Source organism: Chionomys nivalis, chromosome 23 (genome assembly GCF_950005125.1).
Source record: "Chionomys nivalis chromosome 23, mChiNiv1.1, whole genome shotgun sequence".
Lineage (NCBI taxonomy): Eukaryota > Metazoa > Chordata > Mammalia > Rodentia > Cricetidae > Chionomys > Chionomys nivalis.
This window is the reverse complement of record NC_080108.1, coordinates 26,097,154-26,113,772: the sequence shown is the minus strand read 5'-3', so window position 1 is coordinate 26,113,772 and position 16,619 is coordinate 26,097,154. Positions and strand designations below refer to the sequence as shown.

At 48.9% G+C, this 16,619-nt stretch overlaps 1 protein-coding gene across 1 annotated transcript in view; it reads right to left on the bottom strand.

Annotated features, from left to right (window-relative positions):
• Positions 1 to 7,168, bottom strand: part of Aldh1a3 (aldehyde dehydrogenase 1 family member A3) — a 34,385-nt gene extending 27,217 nt beyond the window's left edge. Inside the window, exons 1-2 of the mRNA XM_057756074.1 lie at positions 7,019 to 7,168; positions 2,314 to 2,418 (exon numbers count right to left, since the gene is read on the bottom strand). Of these exons, the coding sequence (XP_057612057.1) occupies positions 2,314 to 2,418; positions 7,019 to 7,117 (204 nt within the window). The 5' untranslated portion in view covers positions 7,118 to 7,168. The remainder of the gene's footprint in view (positions 1 to 2,313; positions 2,419 to 7,018) is intronic.
• Positions 7,169 to 16,619: the final 9,451 nt, after the last annotated feature.

Here is a 16,619-nt window from a genome sequence, read left to right as displayed (position 1 = left end):
TTCTTTGGATGACTGGGGGCTTCCAAGTAATGTTTTTTCTTTGCATGGTAAGTATCTTAAAATATTTTTGTAATGGTCAAGTATTGATGTTTTATGGAGTTGTTGACCTCAATTATTTTTCTTGATGACCTAGCTCTAAAAGGTTTTCCAGGGCAGCGAGATGATAGCTTATCTGGTAGACGGTTTGCTGTGAAAACCTGAAGACCAGAAGATTCAGTTCCCAGAATCCATAAAATGCAAAGGGAGAAACGACTCCCAGAAGCTGGCCTCTGACCTCCCAGAGAACACAGGAGTGTCTGCAAGCACACACATGCCACATACACACTAACAATAAGAAAAAATAAAATGCAAAATTAAAAGATTTTCCACGTGCCAGCTCCATTTCAGTGCACACAGAGACCCCATTTCCACTCTAAGTGATATACTTATAGGAGAATAGCAACCACGAGTCCTGGCGATTTTTTTTTTTATGCTGAGAATTGAATTGTAACTTTGCATGTGCTAGAGAAGCCTTCACTACTGAGCCTCTGCCCTCAGTCTTTTAAAAGGGCCGAAGAGAGAGGTCTACAGAGGAGAGGCACCTGCCCTCATTTCAGGAACACGTGCTCTGAAGATCTGGTTGCTGATGGGCTCAGCAACCCTGCCCAGAGCCTGTTTCCCTTGGGTGATGTGGCAGGTAGTTGATGAGGATCCCAGCCAGGAGAGGCCTCTGCTAGGACCATCCCCAAAGGCTTCACGGAATGAGGGGAAGCTTTAGCACAGGAAATGTTGGACACTGTGGTTCTTGTCCTGGTTCCTGAGGGGAGGCCAGGGCCTCTCCTGCTGCAAGGGACAGGCAGCCTCTGTCTCTGGGTGTATAGAGCAAAATGTTCGTCCAGTGGATGGGAGGAGCCAGTGCCTGCCACAGGTTTCCTACTTTCCTCCTGGGGTTTATCAGTCTTACACCTGCCTGTTGGGCCCTCCCAGCTTCCTCCCAGCTCCTCCCCACTTCTTTGCTTTGCAGTGTAAGGAGCCACAGAGAGTGGGGTCTATGCAGGTGAGCCACTGTGCCTCCTGCAGATCCAAAAGCTGTCTCTGGTGGAAGAAAGTCCACGTCTTCTTCCCTTGGCCTCACCAATGCACCTAGTAAGGATATCTGCCTGCTCAGCAGGTATGACGATACACACCTATAACCTCAGCTCAAGGGAGGTGGAGGCAGGAAGATCAAGAGCTGGAGGCAAGACGGCTAAGTAGACAACTATCTCAAGAAACCAGGGGCTGAGGGTGGGAGGGTGTTGCTCAGCACTGGAGTGTTTACCCAGCATGCAAAAGGGGCTGGGGTTGACCTCCAACCCTCCCCGACTCCCCCCAATATCTAGCATCTGTAGTGCCAGGAAGATCCCCGAAACCTAGGAATTTTCCTCTAGCCTGGAAAATAATGCAAGATGGTATCTCAGAATGGGGTGGGGGAGGAGAAAGAGAGGGATAGGGAAAGGAAAGGGCAATGGTGATGGGAAGGAATGGAACAGAAGAGAGGAAAGGTGAGGAAGAAAGAGAGGAAGGGGGAGGGAAGGAAAGAAGGGGAGGAAGGGAGGGAAAAAGAAAAGCAGGCAGGCAGGCAGACAATCCATCCAGTACTCCAGAGGTTAAACAGGGGATCATGTTTTTCTTCCCTCTGTAGGAGGTTGTTATCCTAATCATCTTTTATTTAGAGGCCCTTCTATTTAGAACACATTTTATGGCCTTGAAAAGTAAAAAAGGATACATGCAGAAGTTCCTTCATGTCTGTGTAAAGGAGACCTTATACTAGACACAAGGTCTCACATGGGCATGTGGGTTTCCACTAGCAAAGAAATCAAGCAGTCACGTGACATATTACTACCCCCAGGATCTTTTGGGGGCATCCTCCCCATACTTCAAGGTTTCTTTTCTTTCTTTTCTTTTCTTTTCCTTTCTTTTCTTTCTTTTTTTTTTTTTTTAAGTGTCTCCTGCCAGAAAGCTACTTTTGGTGAAACACCCCAGCAGGAAATGCCTTCTCAAAAGCTTCTTTAATGCTTACAGGTTGAAATAATTGATAAAAACCTTCCCTTTAGCTGTGTGATGAAGACAGCTGAGGTCATCCTCAGAGATGGAGAAACATCCATCAAAGACGGTGAGTCTTCGCAGAGGACCATCTGTAATTGATCCCACGCTAGGCAGCGTCTGAGCTGCGCATACCGACCGGTTGCCGCGGTTCCCCTGGCCCTACCTGGAGGTGGGCCCGCGTGGTTTACAGCCAAGCCACACAGCTTCCTCAGCCTTGGCTTCTCTCTAATGGAATTACTCGGGACCCACCTTATCTCCTTCCTCCACCTCGCATATCTTCTCGAGGGTCGAGGGGTTGTACGTGACGAACTTCTTCCCGCTCTTGGACTCGTGCCAGTCGTTGTTGATAAATATCTAACCGGGAGAGGAAGTGCAACAAATTAGGTTTAAATCAAAATCATACAATTTCAACATGCTAAGGACCTTAGGTAACGTCTTGTCTATGTTTTCCCCCACCCCGTCCCCTGGAAGCTTTAGAGAGGAGACCTGGAGTGGGGGAAACAGAACACAGAATCCCCCCAAGCATCCAATGGGGAATGGCCTCACAGTTAGAACCAATTTGACATAAATTCATCTAAAGTCCTCTAGAGTTATTTTTCTAAATTATATCTTCATTTGTAGCAATAGCATGGATTTGTCGAGGAATAGCTGAATTATATGGTTACAAAGATGTGCACGTTGAAGTTCGCATGGTGGTAGGGCTTTGATGGAAGGGTGGGCAGGCTTGTGCACGTACAATCAACCACATCCCGCAAGGCTGTAAGCTGTGCACACCCCTTCTTCCTTCCAAGCAAGATCCCCAGAACCTAGGTTTATTCGAGATCTTCCCATAACTCCTTGGGCTTCTTTAAGCCACGTAGTGGCATGGTCTCTACCTCCTCTTTACAATGCTTGCTTCCTGGAGCCTTTTACAAAGCCGGCATTGGAACACAGAGTTAAATACCTGGGTTAAAAAACCTTTTTAGATTATGTTAAGGGATATAGTAAACTACCATTTATATTCAGAAATAAGTAGCTCACAAAACATTATTTTATAGAAGCCTCCATTACCCAAAACATACCCGAAAACACAATATTTAAAAAGAATTTACCAGATCGGTGCACCGAGACCCACGCTACTTACTCTGGCTTTTTCCTAAGCTCTAATCACCTTTAAAAGATGGTGTTAGAAGTTGTAGCTCTTGGGGGCTGGAGAGAGGGACGACACAGTGGGAAAGAGCAGTGACTGCTCTTCCAGAGGACTTAGTTTCAATTCCCAGCACCCACATGGCAGCTCACAACTGTCTGTAATGCCATTTCTTGGGGGTCTGTACCCTTACACAGACATACATGCAGGTAAAACACCAATGCACATGAAATATTTTTTTTTAAATGTGGCTTTTGGAAAGAACCAGAAACGGAGGGGACCCATAACACACAAAGCAGGTTCTGACGGCATAGAAACAACCAGTTTCTGTAATTTCTGGACCTTCTTTCACGTAGCTCACTCAAAGAAAAGCCTGCCGTGGGCCTGTCTCAGTTCTACAGCCTGAAACAGATTCCATAACTACACAAGTTAGTAAAATGATAATAATAATTTTTTTTTTTACTGTGGGGCTAATTTCAGTGATGGAAGACAATTCATTTAGTACAGGACCATCCCCTGCTGATAGTAGACGTGAGAGCAGTCATGCCCTGAGCATGTGACTTGGCTGCCATGGCTTCAGACTCGTATAGGTTTTAAAGCAGAAGGAAAGCAAGTCAGGCTACCTCTGGAGGGAACCTCAAACACCAGGCAGGCTTTGGCCAGGCAGGTGAGCAGAGGCTACTCCAGACCCTCAGTGTGGAGTTTGGAGCTGAGAGCATGAAGTTCCAGTAGGGCATAGCCATCCAACTTCTGGAAGCTCAGCGCCTTCCATGTGAGGCCAGGCCCCCAGGGAAGCATACGAGGAAAAGGCCTGGCTACAATTACAGGTTTATTCTTCTAGCTGAAACCAAATCCAAGAGTTCACTTTTGCCATGCAGCAAGTAATTCCTCGGCAGCAGCGAGAAATTAATAAGCAGGGAAGGGGTTAGTGCCGAGAGGAAAGTGAAGCCAGGAGCAGGCCCATTTGAAGGAAGATGAAATTTCGTCGCTTAGATAATAGAGACTGTCAGTGAAAATTGCTGATTCTAGGTCCTTCCTGGTGTCAATTCCAAGAGGGAGGGAAAATGAGAAGGTGGTAAAAACAGAGCCTAAAGAGCAGGGGGTGGAGGCAGATTGCAGCGATCGGATGTCTGCTGCATACACCTCATCTCCAGGCAGACTCTTCAAAAGAATATATATATATGTATATACTACCTGATTGTCCGTGACATTGATCTTTAGACCTTGCAGACCAACAACCTCAAATAAAAACTCCATGATGGACCGTATTTCTCCATCCCAGTGTTTCTCACTGAGCAGAGCTGTTTCCATTATCCTACTTGTTCGTCTGTGACCTTGTAAGTGATTCCCACTGCTAGGTTTCTTTCCACTAAAGCAGCTCATAAACACGAATGAAGAAACAGTCCCGGGTGGGGCCTACCACTAGTGCTGGCTGAGTTGTTGTGAATCATAACGTACTAGCTGACAGGTCTAGGGAGGAACTGTCTTCATCGACTCGTGAACCAGCAGGAACAGGACATTATTGAGATATAAGGTTAAAGATGCTTTGAGATGTAAACAGAATACAGATTTTACAGAGGGACCTGGAAGGCGGACTGGATAGAGGTCAAGGTGATGGTCACAAAATAGAACCCTGCTGGCATTATTTCCATCAGCTTCCATTGGACTTGGTTAAATTCAAGATGTCTTCAGTTTCGGGAGATTTGGGGGAATTTTACTTTTCATGGAAGAGATGGTAACATTTTGGGTTTTGATGGATTAAAACACTTGAAAGAGAATCGCTGCTACTGGAAGAAATTTTAATAAAGAAAGCGAGTCCCTAAAATGGAAGGAGCCGCGATCCTCTACCATGAGTACAGAGACTCTCCAGAGGACCCCTCCCTCTCGTCATCAGAATCATTCCACATGACCTCGTGCCCAGTGTAAAAACCTGAAAACAAATGAAGGAGTTTTGATAAAGTCATCCTTCTGAACACTGGTAGATCGCCCTGCCGTGGCCTGAGCTCAAACCGGTCCTCCATGTTGGAGAAGCACAGTGAGTCAGGAAAACCGCACACCCTTGCTGGTTCCCATGCTTCTCAGGCCACTGTTTGTCCTGGGCCTGGGTTCTGCTCTGCACATCTGTGGCTCCCTTCCTTAGCCCAGGGCACCCTGATGGTACAAGGCTCACCGTGGCCTTTTAATTGTTATAAGAGGGCTCTGCAGAGGTACACAAGGAGCAAGGCGGGAGCAGGCAAAACCAATAAGGGATTGAAGGTGCAGCCGGACATCAGGCAGTTAGAGAAAGCATCTCCTGGAATCTCCCAATGATCCCAGATCTCAGATCCCTGTGTCTATCTCACCAGGGTGCTGCAGCCCCCATCAGACACACCCGCACTTTCAACCCGCAAAGGAGGGCTCTGTTAGAACAGCAGTAAATCTCAGTTTTAAAAACGAAAAAAAAACCAAAAAACAAACAAACAAACAAAAAAACCTCCCAGGATTATCTTCATAAAGGCAGCAAGGACACCTTGAAAGTGTTCTGGGGATTTGCCCGCAAGAGGCAAACTTTTTCTGCCGTGTAGCCAGATAGTTGTGGGACAATCCTGTACACTTTCTGGTTGCTGTGGTGCTTTACAGAACTGTAAAAACAAAACAGAACAGCCAGCACCAGCACAAAAACCTCACCGTAGTCATTATTCCTCCCATTCCCAGTGCTACTACTGGAATTCTCCTGCTAATGCTGATCCCATTGAGGAAGCTGCATTGACAAAACTTCCAGTCCTCCCAGAGTTGTGCCTCTCTTGATTACAGAGCCTTCCTTGGAAAAACAGTTCATGCAAATGTCACGCAATTTATACGTCGGCGTGGCCAACTTTGGGGACTAAGTGCCAACAGATTCGAATCTGAAGGCCACACAGAGCGGCCTGCCACTTTCGCCTTTTGATTAAAATTATTCCAGAGGGATAATTGCTACGTTTGAAAATAAAATTGATGAGGGTGGTTTCTAAGATTGTGACAGCTAGAGTTGGGAGCTATGGATAAGATGTGCAAATAAGATGGGCTGAAGTTTCCAGACCTGGAGCCAAAAGCTGCCCTGGTTCCGAGACCCTCAGACATCCCACATCCAGCAGGCACAGAGCCGCGCATCGCATCGCATCCCAGAGTTTACCGCTGTTCTTCCTCCAGAACATCATTGTCCCCGTAGCTCAGAGCAGGTATCTCAGTACTCTGCCTGTTCCAGCCTCCCAGCAAAGGGCAAACGCCACTACTCCTTGAACGTTCATCACTAATCTCCGTGTTCCCTCCTCAGTTCGACTGGGTACAGGCTGAGCACACGGGAAGGCACCAGATCCTTCTTTCACTGCCTAGGAAGACCTACTTCCCACTTGCAGTTCCCAGTGTATCTCATAGTTGAAGCTTAACTCATCTTGGAGTCCTCAGGTACCTCTCTACCCATCCCACAGCCCGGGTCCTTCAGACCAGAAACCCCTCAGCCAAGAATTCACCGCGCGCCCAGTCACTGCTGCAAGCACCAGCACTCAAAGTGGTCTACGGCCCGGCACATGGGGCCTCTGCAGGCTACAACTCCGCAGCTTGTGGGTTGCGGAGTTGCACCCTTGCTCCTTAGGTTTTGAGGCTTAGCTCACCGAGCCAGAGGCGCGGGTTGCCACTCTGGGTGCCCCCCCAAAAGTGAAGTTTCCGAGGAGCCGGACCCCACCAGAGACTCTTAAGTATGGGCAGCTCCCTCTGGACTCCCAGCAGGGTTGGCTCCTGGTCCCGTTCTCCCTACCAGACTGCTGGGCGCGGGAGTCCGAGGCCGTCGGGTCGAAAGGGAGCTCTCCTCACCTTGGTGAATTTAACCTCCAAGTTGCGGATGGGGCGCGGCAGGGCAGGCGGTTTCCCATCCGGCTGTCCGTTTTCCACAGCCCCGTTGGTGGTGGCCATGGCTGGTCTGCGTTCCTAGACCCAAGGCGTCCGAGTCCCCGAAGCTCTGCCTGGGCGGTGAGCGGCTTGCCCTGGGTGACAGCTCCGCGCCTTTATGCAGAGGCCCCACGCCTCCCGCCCAAGGGGGCCGCCTAATTGGCTGCAGGACGGAGGAAGGGAGGGCGGGCGCGGGAGGGGAGGAGGGGACCCAGCCGCCGTAGCCACCCCTCCTGCTGTCCCTGCCCCTGCGGGAGCCGGACGGTCCGGGTCCGACCTCGGCTGCAGCGGGAGTGAGCTCTGCGCGTCCTCCGGGCGGCCACGCGGCGGGCTTCTGTAGCCCTGGAGGCTGCCCTTATGCGAGCTCGGAGAGGGACTTCAGGGCCGAGAATTCGCAGGACTCGGACATCAGTAAGGGCAGGGAGCTGGCGCGCCGCGATCGCCTTAACTGGCCCCTCTCTGGGTATCGGGAGACTTTTTCCGAGGCACCTGTGGTCCTCGCTGCACTTGCCCAACTTTGGCCGAAGTGAGCGCTCGCTCTGTGGCCCCTACGCTGCGTCCGGAATCTGGGCATTGTGTGGCCATCACCCATCTCTGCCTCGGCTTGGGGTTCAGTAGCAGGACTTCCGCGCTCCATACTGTCCCAGCGAGGACCGCTGGAGTTCCAGTCTGAGCCGGACTGGCCGGGAACTTCCTTTTCACCCGTGAAAGAAGGCAAAAAAACGACAGCTCTTCTGCGCTGCACTTGGGAGCCTTGCGGCTGCTGGTCCTCTGATGGTCATAAGCACACACCATCCTCAGGCCCAGCCCAAGGAAGGCAATTATTTAATATTTGAAACGCATAAATTACATCTCTTGTTTTAAAAATGATGAAAAAAATTCCCCCAAACACAAAAGGCATAATGAGATCTTTGCAGCTGTTTGCTTTCAGACTCAAAACTCTTAATGTTTGTGTTGCCAAGAACTGCCAAGAAGGGGTAGGGATAAAGGCATGTACAACTCCTTTTATTTTGTCTTTTAGGAAAAATAGTCTTAAGTCTCATCTGAAACATTGGAAAGCAGTTCACAAAGGTGTAGGGTGGCTTGAACCCCTCACAGGAGAGGCACTTTCATTCTCAGAGAGGCTCAGCCATCGACTCTTTCTGTGAGAAATCCCACGAGAGCCAGTGAAGAGCTCCCTCTGCTCTAGGTCCTCGGTGTCCAATCTGTTCTCCACGTTCTTCCTAGCTGTAGTGTCCCTAGGTGTCCGTCTGGATAGCGGAATAAGCTGTGAGTCTTTGGAGAGGCCCCATTTGTGCTCTGCTCTCTCTCTCTGACAGTGGGAAGGTCCTCTGTTGTATAGACTGAGTATGCAGGCAAGACTGGAGAAGGGGGACTGTGGGTCCCCAAAAGACTGACAGACATCTGAGTCTCTGCCTCCCCCACTCTCTCCTCATCTCCCCTGCCACTTGCTGGGCTCTTTGCCTGTGTGGCTGGTTCCATGATTCTCACCTTGGTAAAAACATCTGGGATGTCTCCCACCCTGGACGCTAAGTCCTATCATGTGAGTGTTTTTGAAACAGTGAAAGCCCCTGCCCTGTGCAGTGGCCAAGGACCACAGGCTGGCAATGGTCACAAGCCCATCAGAATTCTCATCCCACAGCTTTATTTGAGATTCTGCCTGGGTTATCAGTTCATCAGGTCTTTAAGAAAATACAAGCTCTGAAAATGCACAGAGAACATTGGCGTTATTAAATGGTTGCCGGACTGATGGGGGAGGCAAATGGGACTGGGAAGAAGCACTCTGCTAAAGGTGGCTGGTTGTCACCGCCAGCCACAGGGTGAATAAAGCAGACAGCCTCAACTCATGCATCAAGACTCCCTCCTGACCTGTGGCGTCCACAGAGCCTTAGAGTCCGTGGTGACGCCACAGACAGACCAGCTCACTTTCGACTCTTCTTGCTGATTCCCATGTGATCCTGAAGCCAGAGTAGAACACTCAGCTATAGACCTTCCTTGCAGTAGGCGGTTCCCAACAAGCGGAGAGGGTGGGCAATGAACTTGGCTCTGGGCTTGTCCTGACTGGAAGGCTCTTTCTCCATGCCCCTTAGCTTGTCGGTCAGCAGGCAGGGAGAAGCTGAGATGCTCGAGTTCCCATTTTACAGGTGAGTAAACAGAGGCAGGTGGAGACTTGCCCCAGACATCACTGTCTTGGAGGAACCAGAGGCAGACTGTGGGAGTGGAGCTGCTGGTGCAGGATGTGAGAAGTTCTCTTAAATTTCCCTGTCATATTTGTTCACCCAAGGATACGCCTGTGTCCCAAGGTGGCTCCATGTCACCTGCCATAGTTAAGGTCATAAGTGCTTTATGGGGTGATAAAATAGTGGGATTGTTCCTTCTGGCCAAGTCTACTAGGAACCAAAGTCATGGCCTTGGCCACAGGGACCTGGCCCTAAGGATTAAAGGAGAGGGGCAGAGGGGATGGACACTCATTACTTTTCACAGTGGGTCACCAGGTGTTTGGGAACTTCCTGAGCATTGTGCTTGGTGAGAGCCCAGCCTCCAACCCAGCTGTGTGATCCTGGGTCGGACATTGGAGCGTTGAACTTTAATTTCCTTTCCTGTAAACCACCCCCTTTTCCACTTCCCAGCACTTGGGAGACTCAAGCAAGATAACACTGGGTAAACTGTAAAGTTCTGTATACGTGTCTGTTCCTAATTTTCCCAGTTTTCCTAACAGACGCTTTTCCCCAGAAGTCAGCGCGCCGCCCTCATTTCTTCCTGGCTGATGGAGTTGCTGCAGCCTACACTTTCTGGCTAATTTCATTGTTTTTGTATTCGGGTTGGTGGTGCTGGCACTGTCTGAGGCTTGGCTTCTTGGCAGGTGTGTCATGTGATCCAGGACGATGTGGAAGGCTTGTTTGTGCGATACACATTTAATAGAAATAGGCATCATGGGGGCAGTATCTACAGACCAACACCGACCCAGCACCAACATGACAGTTCACAACTGTCTCTAGTTCCAGTTCCAGGGGGATCCGACACCCGTGTCTGGTGTCTGTGGCCATTGCACACATGTGGCACACATATATATGCAGGCAAAGCACTCATACACATATAAATGAGTAAATAAATAAATATTTTTACGAAGCATGGGGACTGGAGGAATGGCTTAGTCACTTAAATGCTCGCTGCATGGGCATGAGGCCCTGAGCTGGCTCCTCGGTACATGTGTTAAAAAAAAAAAAAAAAAAAAAGCTCTTGCTGGCAGCATGTGTGCCTGTAACTCCAGCACTAGATGGATGATGGAAACAGGCAAATTCCTGGAGCTTGCTGGCCAGCCAATCTCTCTGGAGTGATGAGTGATGAGAGAGACGGCAAATGTCAACTTCCGGTTTCCACACAAATACGCATGAAGGAAAAAAACGAGATAAAATAGAGTACAGACAATGTCTCGTGTATTCCAGCCTAATTCCGTTTCCAAACCATGTTTGTGGGAGATGTCGAAATCTATAATAAATGTGATTAATAATGGGTACAATAGAACCCTCACTTTATTTTACTTTATTCCAAGTCTGGTGTCTGAGCTTCTGGGAGGAGTGTCTGTACCTTCTGGGGTTCTCTGGCATCCAGGAACTGTCTCTCCTGCCCAAACCACTCCCCTCACTAAGTGAGAGTCGGACCCAACCCAGGTCCATGGCTGTTTGCTCTGAATGGCTTCCCAGAGAGCTAAGCTTTTCCGACAAGGAGGTGTTTGATAAGGTGAAGGCAGTGGGATTCTTAGGTGACCTCTGGTGACAAAGGACAGCTAACCCACCTTCAGATTTCTTGGCTGTAAATGGGGTTGACAGGTGCCCCAGAACTAAGGCAAGGCTGATTGCATTGTAAGTGCCTCCTTACTGGTATCCTTGCAGCAACGTCTGCGTTGTTGTGGGAATTGTCCAATGTTGGCTACATTCGTTTGAACAGGGAACTTCTTGCCATCCAGATTTTATAAATTATGATTCATTAAGTCCTCCTCCTCTGTGCTACAAGTTTGTGAGAACACACAAATGAATCTGGTTTCCTGTGTTCTCCTAGTTTGCTCTTGCTGGAACAAAAAATACTTTGGTCAAAAGCAACTTAGGTGAGTGAGGAAAGGGTTTGTTTAGCTTCTACTTCCAGACCCTAATCAGTAGGCTGAGGGAAGTCAGACAGGAACACAAGGAATGAGCTAGAGGCAGGAACCAGGGAGACATGCTGCTTGCTTACTGGTTCCTTCAATGGCTTATCCTCAGCCAGCTACTTCTCATATCAGCCCAGATTCAGCTGCACAGGGATGCTGGTGCCCACAGTGGGCTGAGACCTGCAATGCCAATGGTCAGTGAAGACAGTCTTTAACAGACGCGGTCCTAGGGCAGGCAATCTGATCTGGGCAGCTCCTCAATGCAAGTTCCTCGTCTAAGATGATTCCAGGCTGTGCCAGCAGAAACTGCTCAGCACAAGTGCTGTCAGCTGTCTGGGTTGGAAAACAATCAACTAATGAGAAAGGCTGGATCTCAGCTCATACTTCCACAGCCCCTTAGACCCGTTTTCTGAGGCCCCGTGGTGAGGTAGCAGATCATGGTAGGAGCAGGTGGCAGAGTTCGCCTCACATTGACTGGGAAGCAGGAGAAAGAGAAAAACAGGAAGTGGCCAGGGCCCTAATATCCTCGTTAGGACACACCTCCAATGACTAAATAGCCTTCCTTAGGCCCTGCCTACTAAGGATATGGCTACAGGATGAAGACCAGAGCTGTGGCACAGGGGTCCTTGGGGTCCGTTACACATTCAAACCATGGTAACCAGCATCCTGAGACCGAGAAGCAGCCCGCCCAGAAGGAAGCTGTGTTGACTAACGCAAGCAAGACAAAGATCGAAAGGCCATTGCCTCTTTCAGCTGCTTTCTCCTCAACTCCCCTCACCCTTTTTGATCCTAAGGAAATCAATCTCTTCCACATAAACACACATTAACCTGAGGTAACTCAAACCCCAACCAAGCAGAAGCAAACAGAGAACGAATTATATAAAAACAAGGAGAACACATCACAGTATTTGTGGGTCTGGCCTCCATGAGACCTCACACACACAGTCTATGGCTTCTGGAACTTTCCTGTCTTCCAGTGGTCAGGAGTTGTGACAAGGCTGGGAAAGAGCGTGTGGGTGAGGATGACAGTGGGTTGACCTCCCAGCATTCTCTTCTTTCTGGTCGTAAGGACCCCACGTTATCAGCGGCAGCAATATGTTTTGATAGAACATGCTTAGCAGCTTCTCTCTCAGACAGAGGTAATGAAAGAAATAATAGGCAAAGTCTTGGCCTGAGCTTACATGAGGCAGAGTCAGCTCAGGGGTTCTTTCAGGCTTGGAACACAGACGCAAGGGCTGGGGCTGCAGCAGCCATCCTGTGACAATTAAACACCTGCGAAGGGGACTAGACAAAGGAAGAACCCGGACCCTGAGTACCCTGGAGTCAGCCTTCTGTTCTGGATTTCCTTTCCTGGGTTTCTTCCAGGTGAGCAAAGGATAGACCCTGTCTCATTAAAGACTCCCCATTCAGGTTGTCACCCAGAGCTGGGTGTATAAACCCAACCCATCATACCATACGACAGCAACAAAAAGCCTCCAGTGGAATGATTATGTCATTTTCGTATCAAAAGAAGAGCCCGCTTTTAAAAAAAAAAAAAAAAAAGGCTTTTTCCGTCTCTGCCACCTTGAGCTTAGCCAAATGCCCTAGGGCTAGCAAGATGGCGGCATGGTGAAAGTGCATGCTGCTAAGTTCTCCCCTTTGTTTAATTCCTTGAGGGCACTGGAAGGAGCGCATCAACAACACAGGTTCACATGTGCATGTCCACACACACACACACACACACACACACACACACACCAACTTTTAAAACGGCAGAGACATACTGTGTTTCTATCTTATAAGAACTTTGAAATGACAACACCAGATGGAAATAAACGAATCTACGTCATTGATTCACTCACGGCTGTCGCTGCCTAAATTGAGCAGTGGGACCTCACCTAAAGAAGAGAATAGCACGACACAGATGTCTCCAGGAGCCAGCCAGGCAGCCCTCCACACTATGGTCCCTTCTTGGTGTCCCCTGCACTCTGAGTGGAGCCTTGACACAGGGAGAGCTGCCCTGAGTTCCAAGGTTTCTGTGCCGCCCTGAAGGGCTCCTGGCTGGGCCGGCACTCCCTCTAGGGAATGAGAGGCGAGACTTTCAGTTTGAAAGTCTACAAAGGGTTACTGTCTAACCACTGTGTCTCTCACAGCACCCCGCCCTTTGCAGAACCATCACTGGACATCCTCAGTGGCACCAGGAACGGCTTGCGCAAACTTCTCGCGTGTTGCCGGACTTGAAGGGTTCTGAGGTCTGAACCAGACTTCATTATTTGGACTTTTAGGCTCAGTTTGATCAAGATGAAAATGGGCCTCCTGGCTGGAAGGGAAAGGGTTAAGAGGCTGATGGAAGAAAGGGACCAGGGGGCTAGGACCCGAAATGGTTCTCACTGGGCAATGGCATTCACTTGGGCCCCAGTGGATCCGAAACACACATATTAGATTTCCTCTGAAATCCACATGGGTGTAAGAATGCCGGGAAAAGGAACTTAGTGGGAGACACTCTGCCAAACCCAGAATGTTTGAAAAATAATTTGAGTATGTTAAGGCTTGGCTACAGTTTGGCGAATCACTCCTGGGTTCTTCTCTTCTGGCCCCACAGTGGGAAGTCTGTCCCCCTGCCCTTCAGCTGGGCCAGGCTGTGAAAGGAGCACAGATTTCTGAGGAGTCTCTCCTTGGAGCTTTGCCCTCCTTGGACCCTGTGGTGGAGATCATGGTGGGGGAAGTGACTGCTGAAGTCTATGCTGTCCTGAGGTTTCCTGGAGATCCTTCTGTAGTCACGCCCTGACTGTGAGCTCATTGGCAGAGTTTACAATGCTGTGTACAGCACGTCACGTCTGTCTGTACTATTGTTTCTTTTTTTTTTTTTAAATATTTATTTATTTATTATGTATACAATATTCTGTCTGCATATATGCCTGAAGGCCAGAAGAGGGCCCCAGATCTCTTTATAGATGGTTGTGAGCCACCATGTGGTTGCTGGGAATTGAACTCAGGACCTTTGGAAGAGCAGGCAATGCTCTTAACCACTGAGCCATCTCTCCAGCCCCTGTACTATTGTTTCTTTAACTCTTCCATATGACATTATGACGATCCTAATACCCTCACCCTGTTCCCAGAGTGACATAATGAATGACTACAGCACCTCTCAATGTATCATGCTTTTCATTCTTGCATTCAAGCATTGGGTTTGCATTGCATTATATCGTGATGTTATGTATCATGTGCTTGTGTTACTGTAAACCTAGTTTATCAATTAAGAGACAAACTGCATGTAGGGTAGTTCGCATTGGTGATAGCACATCAACATAAATATGAGGAATAAAACACAGACCTTTCATGTCTTAAATGTGCATCTGACTAACTCCACAGAGACTTCAGCTAATGATGAATTTCTGCCCATCTTTTACCCTGTGAAACTCCAGTGTGCATTTGCACCTGCCTGCGGGCACCGCAACTGCCTTGCACTTCCTCCGTTGGCCACTAGATGTCACGGTACCAAGTTGAGTAGGAAATTGCAACAACAACAAAAAAAGTATTCAATGGAGAAGACATTCACAGGCATTCGCTTCCCAGTTAATTACAAATAAACATTTGTATGAGCGCTTACTGAAGTCATAGTCCCAAACTTCAGTGGTACCCACAGGTGCAATCAGAACTGTTGCTTTCGGGCTTCAACATGAGCCCTACAGATTCCCATTTTTGAGGTCAGCAAGATAGATGTGCCAATCACAGGTCAGGATGAACTTGGGCCTGGGACCTGCTCTGTGTCAGCCTGCTTTCCTGCTGAACTTGGGGCTGATGATCTCCTCCCAGCAAAGGGGTCACGGGGATTAGACAACAGGTGCTGTATATCCCATGTACAAGAAGACATCGCTGAAGCCCCGCTCTTGGCTGAGCCAACAGAAAGCACTGTCCTGAGGGTCACCTGCTCCTCGTACCTCAAAGCTCTCCTCGAAGGGTGACAAACAAGGACCCTGTAAAGCAAACGTGCCAAGAAATTGCGCAATGGTTACAAGTGCCAAGAGATACCTGTGGTCTCATGGGCAGCCTGGCAGACAGATAGAAGGCAGGGTTCCTGTTGGGCACATGCCAGCTTTATCACATGGCCTGCTTTGCCTCAGAATCCTCACCTTTAAAGTGAGGCTGTCCCCCTTCCTGACAGACATGCTCGGTGTGGGAGGGCCAGTTGCTGCTTGGTGGTGTGCTATGGGCAGTCCATTTATGTCTCTTGAGACCCTTCCTTCCTCAAAGCCCAGAAACTCCTGGGCTGGTGGGCAGTTTCTCAGCCCTTCTAGAACTTTCTCTGGCCTTATTCTTTGTGAACAAGCCACAGGTGGGTTCCATCAACTCCAGAGCCCTGGGAGGAGAGGCCATCACAGGAAAATGTGGAGAGTATTGTGTGCACACATGCTTCATCTGACATCATTGATCCTTTAGAGCACTTTCTAGAAATCTCCGTGATTGAGCTTCTGAAAACCCAACTTGGCCCTGGCCTGTTTCTCCTCAGTTTATTTAGCCGAGTCAGAGATGATTTTTCTCAAGACTTAGCTGCAAGGTATTTTCCTAGGTTGCCTCTCAGGCATTGCTTGGCCCTGAATGCTACGTTGAGAGGGATCATCCGAACATCTTGATTGATTAGCTGTGTCTGCCATGGTCAACAAGATGAATCCAAGTCCCAGAAAACATCCTGTCACCCTGGAATGTGCCTAGGAATCTGGAATCTTGCTGCTGGACACGCCCCATTCACAGTCAGAGGAGGGGCATCTCAGGAGCTGCACATCCCAACCTGCCTCCAGTATGTACTCAGCAGGCGTTCTCTCTACACCAGCATCGTCTGGGTGTATGGTAACAATGCAGACTCTCGGGCCCAGTCCAAGTCCTGCTGAGACAGACTCTGCAAGTTGATACGATTTTCAGAAACTTCCGATCTGCACTGTAGTGTGAGAAAGCTTGCCGGGCCTGGTCTCGGTTAATTCTGTGGAGGAAAGCCGCTTGGCCCCACCTCATCAGGAGGACTGAAACGAATCCCTCTTCTCTCTTCAGTTTGCAGCTTAATTTCAGTCAGGGTGGCATCATGTTTCTCTGTGAGTCAGAGGGAAGCTCAACACTCAAACCAGGCCCCTCTCTTTGGGGCCACTTGGCAATCATCCCCCAGGAGACAGCGTTCGAGATTTTTAGTTGATACTTTTACAAGAGCCAAGTCTAGCAACATCAAGCCGAAACTATTGAAGAGAGGTTATGTCTTCATCACAGCAGATAAAAATGTTCTACTAAAAAAACTAGGCTTGAAGACTATTCAGGGCGGTGTTAGGGTTTATCTTTATGATAATTGAAGAGATAGATGGATCACGGGAAAGGAATCTTAGGGGCAAAGGTTATAGCACACTGATTTCCCAGGAT